At 37.5% G+C, this 22328-nt stretch overlaps 2 protein-coding genes across 2 annotated transcripts; both read right to left on the bottom strand.

Moving 5' to 3' along the window:
- Positions 1-1086: 1086 nt before the first annotated feature.
- Positions 1087-5206, bottom strand: LOC119499732. The gene is made up of 5 exons (XM_037788885.1): positions 5010-5206; positions 4498-4627; positions 3359-3564; positions 2856-3001; positions 1087-1677 (listed from the first exon to the last, which is right to left on the bottom strand). Exons 1-5 carry the CDS (start codon positions 5080-5082, stop codon positions 1585-1587), a joined length of 648 nt encoding a protein of 215 aa, XP_037644813.1. The 5' UTR covers positions 5083-5206; the 3' UTR covers positions 1087-1584.
- Positions 5207-9535: 4329 nt separating this feature from the next.
- On the bottom strand, positions 9536-14533 carry cd28 (CD28 molecule). Its single transcript, XM_037789061.1, has 5 exons — positions 14334-14533; positions 12799-13061; positions 11077-11233; positions 10772-10926; positions 9536-10528 (listed from the first exon to the last, which is right to left on the bottom strand). Exons 1-5 carry the CDS (start codon positions 14404-14406, stop codon positions 10439-10441), a joined length of 738 nt encoding a protein of 245 aa, XP_037644989.1. The 5' UTR covers positions 14407-14533; the 3' UTR covers positions 9536-10438.
- Between the last annotated feature and the right edge of the window lie 7795 nt (positions 14534-22328).

Below are 22328 nucleotides of genomic sequence, written 5' to 3'. Positions count from 1 at the left end.
CAAATCAATTTTAGATTGATATACGTCCCCCGTGAAGGACAACTTGCCGAGTACCTCGATGTAGATGGATCTTAGGAATATAAAGATGAATCATTACACCCCTAATTATTGCACTACGTTTGTTGTTGCACTGTATGTTTGTACCATGTCTTGTATCTTGTTTGCACCATATGTTCATTCATTCATTCATTCTTTTTGTTTTGCACCTGGAACAGGGAAACATAATTTAGTTCCTCTATATACTACTGCACTGTATATAGATGAATGACAATACATTTTATCTTATCTTATCTTAATCTGTATCATTTAAGTTACATAATTGTTGTATCACATAGGCTATTTAAATTTTTTTAGCTTTTAGTTTGGAAGAGTAGTTTTTAATAAAGCTGTCTTTTATCATTTTATTGATAATTTGACAAAATAAAAGGTGACATGAAAGATACATTCAGACATCAGGATAAAACAAAGTAGTCGATACACGTGATGGAGAATACAATTACTACGCTGGCCAGCAGCAGCAGCAGAGTGGGAGGTGATCGGAGAGTCCATCTTCATTTGAATGAATTATGTATGGATTTATTTATTATCCTCCTTCCTTTCCCTCAATGTTTTATTCAAGGATATTCAAGAGCAGAACCACTTTGGGCCACAGCCAGACTTGTAGTAGGCTGGTTCATTGCAGGTCTCACACTTCTCCACACCTTGAAGCACCTGTAATTCAGGAGGAGGCCCGTCCGCTGAGGGATGAGCAATAGCATGAATTGCCCTTTTTTGAGTGGATCAAGGCGTCTCCCACCATGCCCTTCATACCAGTAAATCCCTAAAGGCTTGAGACTCAACAGAGGCCCACCAAAACCGTGTCCTGGGGATAACCAGCAGCCAGTAAAAAGTATAATAATAAAGAAAAATATTAATAACATAGTATTAACATTGTAATGTGCAAGTGTGTTAACATAGTGGTGACCAAAGAAGCAACGTAAATTACATAGTATGAAAAAGTTCAATGGAAATGAACAAGATTTAGTTCAATTATCATTTATAGTGCAAATGTAAGGGATGTTGACTTAATCATCAGAAAAAAATTTTAAAAAGGGTTTGTTTGGGGTGATGGGGCATTGAAGACGATTGTCCTTTATGTTAAAGAGCAGTTTTCAGTTAATTTTCTGTTCCTGTCCCTGTCTTTTTGTCCTCTCATGGATTAATTTGTGGGGAAATACATGAAATCTTTGCATTATAAAGCTTCTATTTACTTGGAAGTTGGAAGCACTGATTGAAAAAGGTTATTAAATTAATAATAACCTCCATATATATACCATATAATGCATAATATCATAGTGCCCCATTGCATACAACTGTAAAAGCAGAGATGAGCAGATGTACAGTAGCAGACAGTATGGTCACTTTAGACTGTCTTTGTCTCACCCTGCTGTTTATCTTCAGTAGTACAGGAATGTTCAACTCATTTAGATAAATATATATATATATGCAAAAGCTTGAGACTATGATACCAGCAGCATGATAATAACAATGTTTTCCCTCTTATTACATTCAGCATGTAGCCAGTGGTGAAGAAAAATGAGTCAGCTACCCACAATAAGTGTCCAAATGTGGATTTCTTGACGGAGGAGCTTTTCTCATTTCTACATAGATGGAGTTCTCCGGATCTTTGTTGCGGCACTGAAACACAAAAGTAACACATTTCTTAGGGTTTTCTTTTCTTCATCATATCTCAATAGGTAAAAACAAGCCTCCAACACTGCAGAGGTATTATTCCCAAAGGACAATGTTACAGACAACCGATACTGTGATATGCAGACAGGGGAGATTCCTAAAAAAACTGTAGATAAAGCTTCAGTTAGTTCTAAATAAATAGAGAAATTACGCAAACGGATAGAAGTGGGAGCATAACAAAGTAATAAATGACAGTTTCGTTTTGGCTCTCACATTATTGACCCTTTCTTTAAAAAGATATTTGCCCTAAAACAAGGCTCTGATGAAGTTTTGAATGCCAAAATGTGGTAAACTGAGGAGCTATTTTAAAGCGCCATTATTCTGGTACACAAGTCATAGCCCTGAGATTAGGCTCAGATGAAGGCTTGTTTAACGAATTGCACCAAACTAAGGAATAAAACTGAGGCCACAGTATTGATATTGTTTCTGTTTTTGGAGCGCACTATCCTAGAGCAGAAGATATTGCCCTGAAATTATTAAATATTTATTTTAATCTTAGTGTAGATATAATTCATAACATGTAGAATTATGTGCAATGTTACAGTAACTGTAACAGAGAAGAAAAAAAAACTGCTATTTAATGGACTGACATAACCTTAGTTCTGTCACAATGGCCTTTGTTAACAAGTGCAAGTGGTTACCTGTGTGCTTGCGTGTTTGCGTGTTTGCGTGTTTGCGTGCTTGCGTGCTTGCGTGCTTGCTTGCTTGCTTGCGTGCTTGCTTGCTTGCGTGCGTGCGTGTGCAGGGACATCTGGAGGAAGTAGTGAGGTACTGAAGTGAGGCAACAGTGAGGTGCAGGAAGTGAGCAATGAGATGGCTGAGGAGAGGGTTTGCCCCTTTTGCTTTGATGATTCAGTATGAAAAGCCCATGAAGTGACACTGTTGGTCTCCAGACTAGAGGTGATTGTCAGCTATGTTGGACTGAGTCAATAACTAGCTATTTCATGTTTCATGCTGTAAGACCACGAACAGCACGTCCGTCCAAATTTCTTGACATGTACAGTCGTGGATTTATCGGCTGCTTTGCATTCAGTGTTTAATGATATGTTCTTGCAGCCAGTCAAACATATACCAAGACATATAGGGAGAGAGACAGACAATAAGTCAGACGGACAGATATTCACCCTCAGTATGATGTAGAAGAAGGTGATGACACAGCTGTACAGCAACATCAGAGCCAGCAGCCCAATCAGAATCCACCTGAGCTGATGAGACTGAGGAGGAGGAGGAGGAGGAGGAGGTTGTGGTGCGCAGATCGTTTCCTTTTGACCTAATAAAACCATAGTTAGGCAATGTCCTGTCTGTACTAAAGTAGTTCACACACAAATACAGTGTTGATGTGTTTGACCAACAACACAAACTCAAACACAGTTTTCACTATTTAAAAACAAATATATATTTAAGCTCCTTAAAGCTTTCAAAGCTTTCAAATTTTGAGCCACAAAAATATTTCATTCTGTTACTAAAAATAAAAAACTAAATAACTGTTGTTTTACATTGTTGTTTTCATTTAATCAAAACAGTAACTGTATATGAAAGAAGATGCATGTAACCATATTGCATTTTACTTTCTTTATTGGCTTGTATTTACATTGACATTAAAAATCATCCAAAGGGTTGAACATACCTGGCAGTAGTATGGTTGGTTTTCCTTTCACGTCGTGATCTATATCACCTATTTTCACTGTGAACTCACACTGGTATGTCATCTTCATGGCCTCTGGCCCGATGTTGAGTATGATGAAAAGCCACTTTTGGAGACTCTCTTGATGCATGGTAATGTTCTTACAGTCCTTCTTTTCCATCTGGCAGAGCAACCTAGGTTTGTCTGTTCTGAAAGTATACAAAGATATATCAGACAGAGTCTCCCACCTATCAAGTCTTTAGTTTTTAATCAGATTGGTTGACGAATTAGGGATACACATATTCACTTTCTTGCCAAGAGTTAGATGAAAAGACTGATAGCACGCCAGCCCAAGAAATAGTCCCACTCATAACCCCCATAAAATGGCAAACTGGCTTTTTATACAAATCATATAAAGTGTTAAATAATGACCTTTACATGTGCTCATACAGCCAAGTTGCACAAAAAGGTGAATGACACGATAACTCGCAAGGCATTTAGCGTGCAATAACAAACCCCGTTCTTGCTTTTGGCGTGTCATTTGCACGCTATGTAGTCTGCACTGACTGCAATGTAAACGCATTCGCTTAAATATGCCACGCTCAGAGCTAGTGAAGTCGAATAAAAAGTGAGAAAGACTGCTTATGATCGGCAGGCGGGACACAGGACTTTCAACCAGGAGACCGGTGTTTTGCTTTGTAAGTTATGTTAGTGACTTTTGTGACGTGTTTTCCGTACTTATGTTGCGATGTTTCCATAAGTATTTTACTTAGTTTACGTACTTATTTTAAGCCCAACCATGATGTTTTTCCTAAACCTAACTAAGTGGTTTTGTTGTCTAAACCTAACTGCTAGTTTTGTTGCGTGGCGTACGAATGACATACAAAAAGCCTAAAATATATGCTTTACCATGAAATCGGGTTGGCTAGCTGTTTCCAGCCACTCCAGAGTGTTGAAATGCTGTTTTGACAACCACATTGTATTGTGGTTTAATGCTAACACACTCACAGTTTCCTTTTCCTTTTCCTCACATGTCAGTGGTTTCAAATTTACTCTGAGTTGGATGATGTGTTTATGCAGATGAGGTGATGCAGTACAATTTTGGATACAAACACAAAAAAACAAGAAATTAGGATACATACAGGGATATGCCGTTGAGTCGAACGTCTTTGACAGAGTTTGTCACGTCTGCGGTGTGTTCACAGCTGATAGACGCTGACCCATTTTGGTTTACAGTCCGATTCTGTGGCTGAATCACCTCAAAATGACCACCTGATAAATGCAAAAGATTCAAATACTCTTGAAAACACATCAAGCGTATCCCTTGTGATCGAACTAAGTTACCTTTTGTTTCTTCATTTTCATTAGAAACTCGTTTCAGATTTAATTTAAGAAATTAATGTTTTCAGTCAGAATTTCTTTTCCCTTTTCTATTAATAGAGTAAGTGTCTAGATTTATTCTTTATTCAGTATGTTCATATGCTGACTGTGGCTGCTGTGTGACAAATTACAACAACAAATGTAGAAACATCTCAGCTTGTATAAAGAAAAAGAGACAAAGCAATGGTTGACATTTCATTGGATCGTTAGGTAAATTATTGGTCATATTGTTATTATTATAATACAACAAATAACAACAAATGGAGAGTCCTACCATGGCTTCGGTGGAAGATGAAGCTCAGATGAATTACGAAGATGATGAAGATGTTGAAGCTGTAAGCTGTCATCTCAGCGTTTCTGCTACTTCTCGCTCTGGGGTGAAAAGTGGATAGAAACTAACAACCTGTCACGGTACAACCAACACCACAAACACAGAAGCTGAGCTCTTTATTAAACAGGAAAAAGGAAATTTTGAGGTTGGTCTTGATGCTGAGCTAACCAAATTCTGTGTTTCTACGGTGCCTTTGATGACGCCACACTCAACTGTCAATCAAACTGTTGGTGTTTGTGTAGTTTTTGTGGGTAGGATCTCTTTCCTGTAACACTTGTCATGCAATAGGTACTAAATTTCATATTTTTTTTTACAGAACAACAGGAACTCACACTATTTCCTGCACAGCAGGAAATATTATTTGCTTGATTCAGTGGAAAAAATCTGCTTGACTTTTGACTTTTTTTTACCAGAGTGTGAAGTTGTGTGCAGGCCTTTGTTGAGAGAAAACAGTGTTTAACACCTTAAAATGAGCTCTTCATCATAAAATCCTGAACCATACTTTGAACTACATTTACATCCTTAGACCAAAAAGCCAAACAAAAACAATGTCAAGTCTAGATCCGCAACGATTAGTCAATTCATTGATTAGTGAAAAGACAGGAAATGAATAGGCAAATATTTTGATAATTGATTCATCATGTAGTTGATTTTTAAAGCAAAAATGTCAAATATTTAATCGGTTCTAAAAACGTGAGAATTTGCTGTTTTTCTTACACTATTGTACATTTTGTATTACTATTGTATTTTTGGATTTTGGACTTTAGTTCATACAAATCAAATGTTTGAAGACACAACCTTGTGCTCTGGAAAATTGTGTTTTCTGTTGTTTTATAAACTAAAAGATGAATTGAAAAAATAATTTAAAGTCAGTTAGTGGCACAGTAAACACAATACAGGATGCCACAGTGAAGATTATCAGATAGCAGTGTTATTTTGCTCTCAGAGTTTCAGCAGTTTGATCAAATCTTGTGTATTCCTGTCCTGCTCTTAGTTAGTAGTTGGCTTTGTTTTTATAACCGATGGCTGTAAATTAAGATTGTATGGACTCAGTAGTGAAGGTGAAATGCTGCCCTCTATTTGTTTGGTGCAGGTGGCCAGATATTACACATTGCACCTTTAAGTAAAAGTAGCAATACTATAATCTCCAAGCCAAACTTCCATACAGTAATAGTACAGAAATATTATCAAAATGTACTGAATGTATGAGTAAAAGTGCTCATTATACAGGCAGAATGTTTACTATCACTATTATTTAAAACAAAATATAATAAATTATATTACTGGATTATTGTTACTGATGCACATCTGTTACAGCTGGGTAGCTGATGGAGCTAATTTTAAATCCTCCTCCACTCAAACACGTGTGTTGCTCATTGTTCCATCAGCAGAATGATGTGTGTGCAGTTTGACACTAGAAGATTGTTTTCACAAAGTTTCTGTGTTCATGTTAAATCTGAGTTTAACATGTACAAGCATGATTTTGTGACATCACGTCAAACATGGTCCAGTATTTAATTTACACAAAGATGATGTGTACGTAAACTTGAAGCCTCCAGTGCTAACTGACATTGGGCTTTTCAGTGAATTAGGAGACATTAAACTTTTGAAATGAAATATATTTTCATATGTAAGTACAATATTTGCCTCTGAACTGCAGCGGAATATGTAATTGTAATAATAATTAATTATAGCATAAAATGTAAATACTCATGTAAAGGTCAAGAAACTCAGTATGTGTAGACGTAACAGTATTAAGTGTTGACAGAGAGCTCTGGCGATTATCATTGGGTTAGTGAGGAAGATATGTGTTTTGTATTTGTTTTTGTCTGCCCTTCTTTTGAAGAAGCTGAATTTCAGTGACCAACCAGTCTCTGCTATCAACGTGTTGATGGTATATAGCTGCATGTTCTGTCCGTTATTTTTATCAGCATGAGGTTTCTTTGGAGGAAAATGGATCATTTGATCTCCTGTACGAGTCAGCAGTGTTAGTCCACATCCTGTTTTTCAGAGGTTGTACTTCTGTGAAATCTTTGTGCGTGAGCGGCTGAGAACAAAAGGAAACCACAGACAGAATCAGCATTAGAGACCTGAAATCTGTTCTCTGACTGGCATGGTCCATCTGACGTCTGCTTCGTCTTTGAGATGAGATAAAGACCTAATTCACTGTCCTTCTGTCGATAACACTGGGTCTTCTTTTCTTTTTGTTTTCGGCCTTACAGCAAAATCATCTTGCCTATAATTTTGCTTGTTTCATTAAGAGTTTGTATTAGTCAGTATTAAAAGGTCCAGACTGAAATATCTCAAAAACTACTGGATGGATTGCCATGACATTTTGTAGACACATTCATTGTCCCCAGAAAATGAAGCTTACTGTATTTTGGTAATCCCCTGACTTTTCCTCTATCGCCAGCATAAGGTTGAAACTTTTTTGGGATAAAAGCTCTATTTATATCATTTATGTTTTCTGCGAATTAGCAAATGTTAGCATATATAATTCACCATTTCATTTAGCACCATTTTTATTTAAGCATTGCTAAATGACACTTCAAATGGTTTTACATTAGTGCGGCAGCTAAACTGAAATATTCGTAACAATTGTGCATTTTATCATAAAAACAACAAATTTGGCACAGATGTAGGCTTATATGTTACGAAAAGATATAGATATCGGGGCACTGCCAATTTGGCCCCTGGGGACCGTGGCAGCCATTTTTCAAAATGGCCGCCAAATAGGCGCTTAATATTCTTAAATGTTGCAGAAAACTGATTTTATGACTCTTGATCATTTCCGAGGGGTGTTCAAGCTGATTAGATCAGATGTCAGAAGATCACAGACATGGTTACTTTTCCCTTTTTATTTTTTAACTGTACTTTTTGAATGCTTTTAACCTGAAAAAAACATACATGGCACTTATTGACTATATAGCACCTTTTAAAAACGGGTGCCATATAGCACCAAAACAGGTTCCCCTTTGATTATAAGCCAAAGAACCACTTTTGGGTACTGTTTAACACCATTTTTGTTGGTCAAATAGCTTCGGCAACACACATTTCCAATGTTGGATTAGGGGAGCTATGTCCCACCATTTCTGTAACTTTCCATAATGGACGGTAATAGGCCAGCCATGCAGAGGTGAGAGAGAAACAGGGGTTTGAACTTCTCTCTGGAGCTCTTTCCGTCACTTTTCATGTGAAGAACTGACACTCTATGTCTTACAGGAGAGAACATCTCCAAATGTGCACCATTATCCCCATATATCACATCTCCCTCTCTATGACAGCCGGCTTTTCACTCCACCTTTTGTTTTCTAGCGTTGTCCGACAACATATCCTACAAACTTGTTCTAATCGAGCACAACCCGACCCTAAGACTGACATACTTGTGGTATATAGGTCCTAAAAAACAGGGTCAGGAAATGTTTTCACACTGAGTCACTCTGATGGGAATACAGCAAGTCAGGAACCTGAAAGTCACGTCAGTAACATAACTAGGGTAAATTTTATCGGTTGAAAAAACAAATCAGATATGAAATGATTTATATCTGACGCTGATTCTGAGGAAGTGGTTCATACATTCATCTCAAACAGGTTACAGACAACAACTGCATGCTCTTTGCTTGATTATCCGTATGAAGAAGTAGTATACTTCAAATTACTAATATGAAGTAAACTTAAGTACAGTTCAAGTATATTTCCCAAGTATACTTTATGTAGTAAGTATACTAATATCAATGTACTAATAGTGTTTTATTGACACTAAACAAACAACATAATAAGTGGTTAGTGTGAAAGTTTGTCCAGAAAAGAAATGTCCGGGAGTCATTGTAATCAATGGTTCATCCTCTGGGGGACATGAGTCTGTACAGTATTGTGTGCAAGGGGAAATATTGGCCTGATGGTGGTGCTACAGCAAAGTTGAGGATTTTCACTGTTGCTTTTGTTTCAAAAAATTATAACCTGCAATCCCCCTTAAAGGCCCAATCTGTATTTTTTTACCTCTAAAGTCTGAATTTCTGTGATATATACTGTATATATCTAAAGTGTTTGATTTACAGATGATGAAATTATCAAATTGCATGTTTCCCAATCAATTACAATCAATAATATAGGCCTGTTTTAAGAAAACCTTAACTTTATTTATGTTCTGCTGCTTGCTTTTGCATTTTAAGTGTTATAAAACCACTTTTGTTTAGCCATTGTACATCAGTACTTGACGACTTGGCAAGCATGATAGAAATGTACAACTCATATGACCCACTCTGTCAATGACGTGGTTCTCATTGTGAATCCACAGCTTCAGATCTACAATTAAACCCTTACATTTGTTTCTTCAGGTGCCACCCACTTTGTACATCTTCATGTTGTAACTTTGTGCGCTTCGCTGATTGGTTCTTGGAGGAAATATGGAAAAAAATGTTTTTAAAAATAATAATAAATTCCACAAAACTACAATTTAAAGTTAAGAAACTTTATTTTAAGGAAGTATCCAACATGAATATTTGTTGAACATTGCAATGGCAACATTTACATAGAGTATAAGGTAACAATAAATTCACATGCAAATAACTTCTGTAGCCGTAATGCAGCCTAATGATTCAAAGCTTTGCATTTTCTTAGCTGGAGTGTTTAGCCAAGTAAAACATCAAGTGATTCAGTTTTTAATCAAACAAGAAGTTTGTACACAGTATTAGCCTTTCAAGCCAAAGCTACACCTTTTTAATATAATTTGTGTTTACAACAATGTAAACATAATGTCTATACTTAAAAAGTAAAATATGCACAGACACCAAAAATGTAATTTTGGTGTTTTTCTTTAGCTGTGGTAAAAAAAAAAAAAGAACCTCAATCATAACAGAGGTGATATTTAATAAACGGTCAATACTGACCCTATATTCCTCTAACCCTCCATTCAAGATCAATGGTACTCTGATGCTTCTAGGCTGATAGCGAGCGTCCAACATGTCATTCCTCGAACGTGCACCATCTTTGGTGAAAGTGCTTTTAAAGTTTTTGCACCCTCGACTTGGTGTGAGCTACAGAGTTATTTTAACTAGATTATTTAAGGACTATTTTAACACTGAATATACATGTCCTGTTACTGAACAACACTGCTAATTCACTGGTTGATGCAATTTGCTGTAAGTTTTAAGTCTGTTACTTGTCTCTCTTATTAGAAATTTCTTATGATGTTTTTTAACTTTTTGCTGTTTTGTATTTAAGTGTGAAACTTTTATGCTGCCGTCTTGGCCTGGACTACCTCGTAAAAGAGATTTTAAATCTCAATGGGACTATCTTGGAAAAATAAAGGTGAATAAATAATTTTTAAAAAATAAAAACGTGGCTATTCAGTGTGTTTTTCATGCAAAGTTTTAACATGAAAATGTAGCAGCATCCGCCTTGCAAAGCACACCAGGCACCGTTCGGACAAGCTCCCTCCTCCCTCGTTGACACTGTAGAGCCTGCAAATGGAAAACACACAGATTATAATGCTGCTAACAATAAATGATAATTATTATTAGATAGCATACAGTGGACAGTAAGAGATGAGAGCATACAGGAGGCGTGTTTCAGGGTTATTTGAAATTTAACTTACGCATCAAACATGCTGCATTCACCAGCAATAACTACTACCACTAGTACTAAATACATAATATAATAACATTACAAATGTATAAATAAAAATAAAAGAATAATGCTCTGACCTGGAAGTAGATAATGATGAGGAGGACAAACATGACCAGTATCACCAGTACAACCACAGGAAAACTGACTGGTGCCATCCCCTCATCATCCTCTTCATCATCACCGTGATGGTGTGCAATCTGTCTCTGAGCCAAAGCAGGACAATCTGAGCTGCCTGTGGACAAAGGAAAAAGATGAAGGGAAAGTAAGACTGAAAGTAAGACAGAAAGATGTGTGAACTGTGAGCTCAGTGTCTGAGTGTCTGCGGGACGTTTATGGTCGACTTGGATTTCCATATTATACCGATGTGTGGGCGACGTCTCACCTAAGACATGAATGAGTGTGCCGTTGCCAGTGAGCCGCAGGTATGGTGGTGGATAGAAGACCTCTATCTCACAGCGGTACATATCTGTGTCTGTGGCCTTCAGTCCGGAAACTGTCACCTCCACGGCGCCCTCTCTCACCTGAGCAGAGCACTGCACCTAAAACACATTCAAGTTTGATTCCAGCAGTTAACAAATGGTCTTGTTAATGAATATACTCTTTTCATGTAGAACAAGAACAAAATGGGTTGTATAGAAATCATTCCAAACAAGGCCAAAACTACCAAAGGTTCACAAGACATGAGGAAAAAGAAAGGTAAAGGGGTTCCTCTTGTGTCCCCTACACCCACTGGTGCTCTTGGAGTTAGGGTTATATAAATATGTATATGCCCTCCTCCATGGGTAGCATGCATCATTCATTATGTGGGTTCTCCTGTTGGACAGGGTGAACTCTGGTGCCTCCCTCAGGCCAAATTGTTGATTTGTCAACACAAAATATCTCATAATCTGAAGGTCATATTGCCATAAATTATGCTGAACACATGCATGTTACCCAGCCTCAGTGGATCAATCACTTTGATTTTAATGATCCCATGATTGAGAGAGAATCCAGGGTGAAAGGATAGACAGTGTTCAATGTTGTACAGATTGTAAAGCCCTCGAAGACAAAAGGGGATTTATAAATAAATTATTTTTTTTAACTTTCCTCCAACACCTGCCTCAGGACTAAACCTAATTTCTAGTAAGGCTTTTGTACTGTGATGTGCCAGAAACACGACAAACTATTTAAGTAAAGATATAGAGGAGTAATGTCTACCTGAGCAGAGAATGAAGTAACTCTCTCTGTGCGTGTGTGTGTGTGTGTGTGTGTGTGTGTTGTAATCTGAGTTTCATTGTGCTTTGTTGACATAACTGGGTCGGCCACATGTGCCTTTAAGAAGATGTTAGTGTGTGTCCCGCTGGCTATAGCTCATGGCCGCCGCTCCACACTGCGCTCTAGCGGTTACAGCTGATAACAGCTGTATAACACTGTTAGCTTTGTCAGCACTGATGCCGTGGTTTGCAACGTTAGCACTGCTATTGCTTATTTTGAAGAGGCAAACGCCACAAAATGCGTAGATTATGGTAGATAAAACATGATGAAAATGCAATGCATGCATTTCATGTTTTTTTTTTCTCCTGCCCCTCAGAAAGAGTCCGCCACTGCTTTAAAACAATTATTCTAGTCTTATTTTGAGCCTAACGCGTCTCGGCTTGTGACCTTTAAGAATATTCCCAAATGCACCATGAAAGAAGGTGAAGTTGTGGCAGAAATCCCTCCCTAAAGAGTCTTCTTATAAATCTCTCTTCCTATCTCATCTGTTGGTTAATTGACCCCTGACCTGGGATGTGTAGAATTATGTTGAGGTCAAGACCATCAACTTCTGTTCATAAGAGAAAATGTTTCAAATCATATCCTAGTTTAAGCGATGGCTCTATTTATCATAATATTATTGTGTCTGTTTTAATCAAATAACATTCAACAGGTTTTGTCTTTTGGGGGTTATAGCCCTCACATGTAAAAACGTGGTTTAATACCTCAACACTACTGCTGGTTTAAGCACTGAATGGTTTACGGCCAAAGTACATTTCTGATCTTATTATGAACCACAGTTTAAGGTCGTAACGAGGACCTTTAACATTATTTTGGAAAAGTTGGAATATCCATCCACCCATAGACTTACCTCTCGGTCTTTCTCTGCACCTTTCTCCACGCCGGCCTCTCTCTGCTCTGTGAAGTTGAACATGGTCGAGCAGAGTTCCTGGGTGCCATGGAGGCCTCTTAGCAGAGACACACGCAGCTCCTCGGGGTCAGGGTAGGGGTATGTAAGGGTTTGGTCATCGGAGGGTTGGATCTGATGGTAGGAGGGCTGGGGTTGGACGAAGCACTGGATCTGTGCCGTACCATTGGTGCTCACAACTCTAGAGGGCTGGATCACCTTCACATCTGTCAGAAAAGAGGAAGGTTGAGTGGAGACTGTTTAGAAATGGACTGGTGTGAAGTTTTGACCTTATGAACTGAATCCAAATGGCAAAGGACAGACTAAGGATATAAAGGCAGATTAAGTATAGAACAAATAATAACTTAAGGGAGAACAAACTTTCTGCAAAGGAGCAAGCTACTAAATGGTCACTGACTGTTAATGTTACTTGAAAAATAATTAACTTCATTACTTGTCACATTACTTTTCATTACTCAGCGCTGTCAAGGGGTGACCAACAAAATCCTGGAAACTCTCAATACTCTGCACGTCACTTCCTGTGTTTAACACAAGGAGACATTAGAAGACGTTGTGGTTTGACTGCACACAGCAGCTCTGCAGAAGTCCCGTAGTCACAGTGAAGCTGCAGGGTTCCCTGGGTCAAACGCTCTAAACAGAACCAGATCATTCCTTCAGGCTAACCCGCTGGTATAGCTGTCATATATGCTGAAATAGCCTATAATGGTTAAAATCGGGCCCTTAGGCTTGAGAAGCGGCTAAGCGCTGCTCTTCATCGGCGGTGGAAAACCAGAACTAACACTTCTGATCAGACACAAATCTCACCATTGTGTGACTTATTGTCTACACAAATGTAACCTGGTAGCTAATGTAATGATTCAGGGAGTTTTTTAAAGAAATTAAAAAAAAAAGTTATTTGCAAATTATTATCAGCAGACAAGGAAATATTTCATATCAATTAACTTTGTATTCTTTTCCTGGAAATGTATTAAATAAATTACCAGCTATTGGGAAACAGCGGAATATAATCATTAAATAATGTTTAAAATAAAGTAATTTTTTATAAATTTTGAGGTAAATATTGGGATAATTTTGCAGTAATTCCACAGAAATTTCAAATAGTAATAAACTTGCTAATTATCACCAAATTACCATGATATTTGCTGACCTGTAAAATGAAGTGTTACCAAATCTTTTTTTTATAAATTAACCTATCAAGTGTCTTTAAGAAGGTCTGGCTTTCAGCTCAAACTCACAGTAGGTCAGGTCATCTTAAATGTATTGTTTGGCTGAGGATTAAATCAATTCAAGTTATTTTTACATAGCATCAAATCAAGACTGAAGTTATCTCAAGACACTTTTCATACTGTAGGTCTAAACCATACTCTTTAAATATAAGATCAGAAATTGTGTGACAATGGTCATCTTTTGTCGCCTGCTACCAATCCATTCACTGAACATCCCAATCCTCACATCAGTAAAAGTGTGTTTGTACTCACCACTCCATACAGGCAGGCAGAGGCTGAGGACTGTCAACACAATCCATTCCATCACACAGTGAGTCAGGAACATCCTACAGTATTTCACACAGTTACACAGAAAGACACTAAAAACAGTGATGAGCACACACCCTCACACTGAACAAATTTCAATAAAATACAGCAAATAGAGTGAAACTTGCCTTTATACAGTCGTCGTGCGTTTCCAACAGCTGTCATGGAAACTGCCAGCACAGGAAATGATGTTGGTATTTTTGCCGGTAAAAGAGACGGCAAATTTAATCAGCTGTGGTTCTGCAGGAAAGCTAAGAAGAGCTAAATTCAGTGATTTAAGTGTCAGCGTTATTTTAACAGTCTCTTTTTTCTCTTTTTTGTGGAAAGAAGCTGCGAAAAAAAGCTGAAAATTGAACATTAAAAATGTATTATTGTACATGTACAAAGTCACAATACAGGTTTTTTTTTAATTTATAAATAAAATAAAATAAAAACATAATAAAACCTGATAGCTATGTGCTTAAAATAAGGTTGATATGCCTCAGAAATAAAAGAAATCTATTCAACCTTTTTGCAGATAACTCTTGTGGAAAGTTTGGAGACTCAAATGACTTGTTCATGTGGAAACTTCTCCAGGTTTGACATTTAGAATTCATTCTTGTGAATTTCCTCTGCAAGATTTCATTTACAGTGCTATCAAAGTCTGGAAAATATCTATGTATAATAAGATACAGTTTCATTCAAAGGGGTTTTGACTGAACAACTACAATAGTTCAATTCTTGTATTCTGCTCCCAAATTTATAAAAGAAATCCTTTTTCATATGTTAAACGTTGACAGTGATGATTGAACCAGAGTATGCTACACCACTTCATTCTGAAATTGTCTGATTATTTCACATTACAGTTATAGCAAATATGCAATATATATTTAATTTCAAATAAAAGAATCACTCTTCCTGGGGAGGTAAAGGAGTCGGGAGTCTTTCCTGCTAAACCTCGGGATAGCAGGATTTGGTTTTGAGTTTTGAGTTAAACATTTCCAACTCAGATGCGTGCGTCTTTGCTTCAGTTAACACTCATTAAAGCAAATCCTGAATCAATATGACTCCCTCAACCCAGCTGGCTCTATAAATCTGGGCCTGGAGTACCCTCTGTCTCAAAGGGGCACAAGAAATATGTAACATGGTAATTGTACTTTTTATCATAATTTAAACTAATTGGTCAGTGAGTAAGTGCAGAGTACAGATTATGTCATCACATTATCTTGACACTGCAGAGGAGTAAAACAGTTAGCTGCACCGTATTGCAAAGTAAAGCCTCTTTTTTATATGGCAATAGCTTCTATTCACTCATTCATTAATATTGTGAAAATATTAGGGCTGTCAATCGATTAAAATATTTTTTTATCAGTTCAAAATGTTCCTTAAAGGGAGATTTGTCAAGTATTTAATACTCTTATCAACATGGGAGTGGGCAAATATGCTTGCTTTATGCAAATCTATGTATATATTTATTATTGGAAATCAATTAACAACACAAAACAATGACAACTATTGTCCAGAAACCCTCACAGGTACTGCATTTAGCATAGAAAATATGCTCAAATCATAACATGGTAAACTGCAGCCCAACAGGCAACAACAGCTGTCAGTGTGTCAGTGTGCTGACTTGCCCCAAACTGCATGTGATTATCATAAAGTTGGCATGTCTATAAAGGAAAGACTCATGGGTACCCATAGAACCCATTTACATTCACATATCAGGAGGATCAGAGGTCAAGGGACCCCTTTGAAAATGGCCATGACAGGTCTTCCTCACCAAAATGTAGCGTAAGTTTGGAGCGTTATTTAGCCTCCTTCAAGCACAAGCTAGTATGACATGGTTGGTACAAATGGATTCGTTAGGTTTGCTAGTTTCATATGATGCCAGTATCTTAACTCTAGCTTTAAAACTGAGCCCACTAAAACCTAAAAGTTGCGTTAATGCGTTATAGAAATTAGTGGCGTTAAAACGAATATGCTTCAACGCGTTATTATCTCGTTAACTTTGACAGCCCTAGAAAATATTTTTCTATTCACACCAGCTACTTCATTTTCTGAATGTGGATTATGTCAATACAGACATTTACACAGGAAAACCTTCAAACCTTTGTTCATTTATTGATCATAAAGCCTTAAAACGCCTTATTATTATAAAATAAATCCTCTAATTTGTAATGTGTATTGAAATGGTGTGTGTGTGTGTGTGTGTGTGTGTGTGTGTGTGTGTGTGTATATGTGTGTATGATGCAATCTAATGTTTCAATGTCATCATGAGAGACAGTTTCTGTTATTTCAGCACAATGTATTCTTCTGTGGAATATTAGAATAATTGTTATGAGTTAAATCATTTTGATTATGCAATGACAAGGTGCAATCAGCGGAAAATAGCTAATTACTGTGTTTTCACACAGATAGACTATGAAAGTGCTGATGTTGTGAGATTCTGGGTCCTCCTGACGTCACAGCTGTGTTTTGCCTGGAAACTCTGTGGGGTTAAGCCCCATTCTTGCATAAGTTACAGTCAGCAGCACTACGGTCTTCAGTCACCCGGAAAAAAGTGGTTTATATTTTTGCTGCTGTCATTGTTTCAGTATGGAGTATGCAGCATTGTTTTAGCATGAAGTGCAGAGGCTGCAGCAGCAAAAGTCAGTCAGTCTGTCTGCACTTGTGCGGAAAATTCACCACATGAAGCTGATTTCATTAGTTTAAACAAAGCATGTGCTCGTCTGACGTTAAAAGTTCCCCATTAACACGGAGTTATCATAGAGCAAAATGTATCTATAACTCTATGAACTCTGAAGTTTCGTTTCCTGCTGCTGCAGTTGCCCAGCCAAGACAAATAAAGTTCCATAAAGCCGTGCTGTAATACTATGAATGAGAGCGAAAGCATTTAGAGCTAACTAGCAAGGCTAGAAAAAAGTTTATTTTCTTGTATATGAAACTTGCATGTAGCTGCTAGAGATGTTCCGATTCCATATTTTCCTTCTCGATATCGATTCCAATACTTGACCTTGCGCGATCGTCTGATACCGAGTAACAATACGATACCATCGTGATAAAAAACAATAGTTGCCAGTGGCAGCCATGAATTGATTTCCAGTGGAAATCAATTCACAAGTGGATTTTTTTCTGGGTTAATAAATTACGGTAATGGGGCAATATTGGCCGCATTTCTGTTACTGATATCGTATCGGAACAACTCTAGTAGCTGCCTTCATGCTCTTAAAAATTATACGTAATCATCCCATACTCAAATTTACTCGACAACTTCCCGTTCAAAGTCAGGAGAATTTGGAAAAGGATCCAGAAAAGGTTGTGAAACCTGCTTTAGTCTCAGAGAAATAAGGAATTTTGCTTCCTCTGTGAGAGAGTAAAAGGACGTATGTTACAGCCTTTTCATACTCTGTGTTTTCACTCTCCCAGCGTTGAAGTTTATCTCTCACTGTCCAACTACTTTGCCACCAAAGCATTATTAAAGAAGAACCTCAATCATCTAATTTCTTCTGCGGTATCAAGAGGACAATTACTTCAAATAATTTATTTCCGTATTTACATTAATGTCTCTACAATGTGCAATAAGTAACAACAAGATAAGGCAACAGATGTAGTTGCCTGGTTGTACAGATTGACAGCATTTTTGGGGTGTATATTAAAATATGAGGTGATTTTTAGGTGATGCACTTTGTGGTTCTTCAATGATATAAACTTCACTATCCTCAAAGACACCCTCTCTCTCCCAGTACATTTCATCTGCCTCCTGCTTTTAACAGGGATGAGAAAGAGACTATTCAGGCTCTTTGTCTCATTTTCATATAAAATAAATAATAATTAAATTATTTGAAAGGTAAATTGTTCATATTTTGTTTCACTTTTGTTTTTGCTTTTTTGTTTTACTGTTTTGTATCTTTTTTTTTTTTTTTTTTACTGATGCTTCTTGTTTTCTGCACTATCCCCTTTGCTGCTGTACACTGTAAATTTCCCCACTGTGGAACTAATAAAGGAATATCTTATCTCATCTTATATTAAAATACCATCAAATCTCAAGAAAGGTCAATATATATATTGTTCCATTGTTCTCTTTTCTGAGTGATCTGTTCACTTCCTGCAGAGGCAGGAGAGCAGTTATTCTGAATACTGACTACTTGCATATTATCACACACAATCGGCATTTTCATCATCTACAAAATTTCTCGGTAAATCGGCTTATGCATGAGACATGTCTGAACTATTCAAGATGTAATTTGACTAACCATGAAAGAAAATGACTCATATCTCGCTGTAACCACATGATTCAATCCATTTTCACTGCACCAGCACATAACTACTCAAATACACTTTTTTTAAATCACAAAATTACGACGACTAAAGAGCACAAGATTTTTACATAAACATATTTAAGTTATAGTTTTTCAATATAGAATGATTAAAATATCAATTTATCTAAAATATTTAATAATGCCTGCAATTAATACCAAAATAAGACAGAATACAATATCATAAACATTTCATCTTTACAGCCAGAACTCTGGAAAAACACAGTCCAACTCACTGAAAGCACTATATGTCAAACTAAACTGGAAAAACAAAGTTTGGAAACTTGTGTTTGGTGGATTATTTCTCTGTTGTTACAATGCTAATGGTCATTGTATTTTACATCGTTGGAAAGCCTGTTTATTTACCTTCGCAATGATGTCCCACTTGTAAGGATCATGCATTTGTGGGATGAGCAGCACAGCTGATTATGTGGGTAGCGCCCAAGAAAATTTTGCCAAAATGCTCTAAACAGTGTATTCTCATAAGACTACCAGGAAGCCTGCAATGACTACCCTTCACCGTCAGGCCCGTTTGCTCTGGTGTCGACAACACAGACAATGGAACCTGAACATGTGGGGGAATGTCATGTTCAGTGATGAGTCCAGGTTCTGTCTGCGAAAGTTGGACGGCAGGGTCAAAGTATAGAGACGACATGGAGAACGCTATGCTGATTGTTGAACCGATCGAGTAACAGCTTTTGGTGGAGGCAGTGTCATGATGTGGGGCGGCATCTCCCTCACTGGCAAAACAAGGCTTGTCATCATTGAAGGCCATCTCAATGCAGTGAGATATCAGGATGAGATTCTGCAGCCAGTGGCGATCCCATACCTCCACAATCTGGGACCTAACTTCATCCTCCAAGAAACAACGCTCGCCCCCACAGAGCCAGGGTTATCACAGACTACCTCCACAATGTGGGAGTAGAGAGAATGGAACGGCCTGCCAAGAGTCCAGACCTCAACCCAATTCAACTTGTGGGATCAGCTTGGGCATGCTGTACGTGTTAGAGTGACCAACACAACCACGCTGGCTGACCTGCAACGAATCCTGGTTGAGGAATGGAACGCCATCCCACAGCAACGTGTGACCCGGTTGGTGACCAGCATGAGGAGGAGGTGCCAGGCTGTTGTGGCTGCGTATGGATCTTCCACCACTACTGAGGCTCCTGACGGTGTATTAAATGAATAAAGTGTAAAATAGCCAATATGTCTTGTTTGTTCCTTGTTACTGATAGAGTTCAATCATCCAATCCACCAAACAACTCAAAACAAGAGTCAATACCAACAGGAGAACACACTGTTTACCATTGACGGAGCATTTTGGCAATTTTTTCTTGGGCGCTACCCACATAATCAGCTGTGCTGCTCATCCCACAAATGCATGATCCTTACAAGTGGGACATCATTGCGAAGGTAAATAAACAGGCTTTCCAACAATGTAAAATACAATGACCATTAGCATTGTAACGACAGAGAAATAATCCACCAAACACAAGTTTTCAAACTTTGTTTTTCCAGTATATAAGAGGTCTGTATGTGGATGGTCCCAGAAAACATCGGGTTTAAAACGGTAACTGTCTCAGCTTTCTCAGTTTGCAAACCCAAAATATGAGCTGAGGTCTGTTTCAGTAACCCAGTAAAGTGAGGGGAGACAACCCAGGCCAAAACATTTTGAGATTTTGGACTATTTTGCTTCCATAACAACAATAACTTCTTTCAGACTAGTGGAAAGAAAAATACACATTTAGGTTTTTATTTTACTACTTCGTCTTCTTGTGTCTGTACATTTCTCCTAAATTCACCCAAAGTTATCATAAGATAATGCCTCATTTGCATATTTAAACATAACATTTCAGAAAACTTGTAATACAAAAAAATAATTGTCTTAATGTCAGTAATCAACTGGGGACATTTCATGGTGATTCTGTTAGTTAAAGATTTTTATCCTATTCACTTAGTAGTGTCTTGCAAAATGTATGCATTTTATAATCCATATCTTTAAAGGCTGTTTTCTCAACATTAGTTTTTACATTCATCAAACTTTCCAGTTTCATTCCTATCTATATTCTGAAGGTTTTTACAGAGGGGTTTGTTCATATATCATTCATAGCGTGATTTATACAACATTTTATTCCTAAAAACATAAAATAGATTTTCTTTATGGTGGTGATATTATTTTCTGATTTATGGAGTGATAAAAAGAGATATCCAAAATCCCCTCTGTAAAAACCTTTGACTCTAATATGTCAACAACATGAAACAAGAATTTTGAACATGGCTTTATCCAATGTTCACATTTCTGTTCTGGACATTTATGCAAATTAGCGCATATTTCATAAGGTAATGCATCATTTGCATATTTAAACATAACATTGCAAAAAACTTGTAATTTATTTATCACTCAATCACTTTTGCTTTTTTGACTCTTGAGCTGCAATTGGAATTGCAACCGGTGTGGGATCATCCAAGTTTTTTTCTTATCAAGTGTCAGTTTTTTTGCGTGTTTCGTGCCTCGTCTTAAGATCTCTGTTTTGTGCAGCACATTGCTTTCTACTGCAGCAACCCTATGTTTAATGCCTTCTTTTTTCATGTAGTTTGATATCATTTTCCATTTGAAATTTAAATATTTGTAATTTAATCATTATCATCGTCACTACCTCTTCTACCAGACTCCATACATAAACTATAGTCTTGAACTGAGAGGTTTCACATAACATTCACACCTTTAATAGCTGTGATTATGTCTTTATAATTGCCTCAATCTGTTGTCAACTTTTGCAGGCGTTGACATACTGGTTTGTATCCTCATCAAGTCTCTTCATCTTCCTCTGAGAGAAAACAACACAGAGAAAGAGAGCAGAATTTTACTTATACTGACAAATAGTTTTCAAAAATCTGCACAGCACAGTCAACGTGTTCTCATCCCAACTCGTCATATACTGACGCAGTAAACAGGTGCTTAATGTTGTGAGCTAAACAAAAACACGTGCTTAGATTCAGACAATAAAACCACTATAATTAGGTTTAGTAAAATACTACATGGTTGGGCTTAAAACTACGACGTTTGTGCAGTGAAATGACACTAAAAGTTGTGAACGGAGGACACGAACTAACAGCTGATTGTAACATGAAAATTAAACGTGACATACGGGACACGAACAGCAGTCTCCTGGATGAAAGCCTTATGTTTGTTAGACCCCTCCACCTCCCCACCTGCTCGCCCTGTGTGCGTCTTTTCGCTCTCAAAGCTACGTCACCACTCCCACAGCACTTTCCCTAAGCGTTTAATATTAAAGCGTTTTATATGAACATAGAAACTTCCTGTGTGAGGCTGTGAAACCACACACACACATTTACAGTGTGAACAAATGATTTTGTTTTTATAATTTAAAGATGTTATGTTCCACATAGGACTCGGTGGAAAAACTTAAATTCCTATTTCCGTCATCTATCTATTGTGAGCCAACAGGGGACGTCCCGCTTCAACCGACTGCACATCCAGATGATGTCATCTGTCTGCTTGTCTCTCTTTATGTTTAATCTGAGGCTCCCCACTTTGAGATCATGGAAAATGAAATCTTTTATCTGACGTGGAATCTCTTTCTACTGAAACCTCAAGGTGGTGAAAAGCTGTGGTTGAGGTTTT

The sequence above is a fragment of the Sebastes umbrosus genome, chromosome 13, assembly GCF_015220745.1.
Source record: "Sebastes umbrosus isolate fSebUmb1 chromosome 13, fSebUmb1.pri, whole genome shotgun sequence".
NCBI classification, from domain to species: Eukaryota; Metazoa; Chordata; class Actinopteri; order Perciformes; family Sebastidae; genus Sebastes; species Sebastes umbrosus.
The sequence above is the reverse complement of the archived record's forward strand: the minus strand, read 5'-3'. Positions and strand labels throughout refer to the sequence as shown.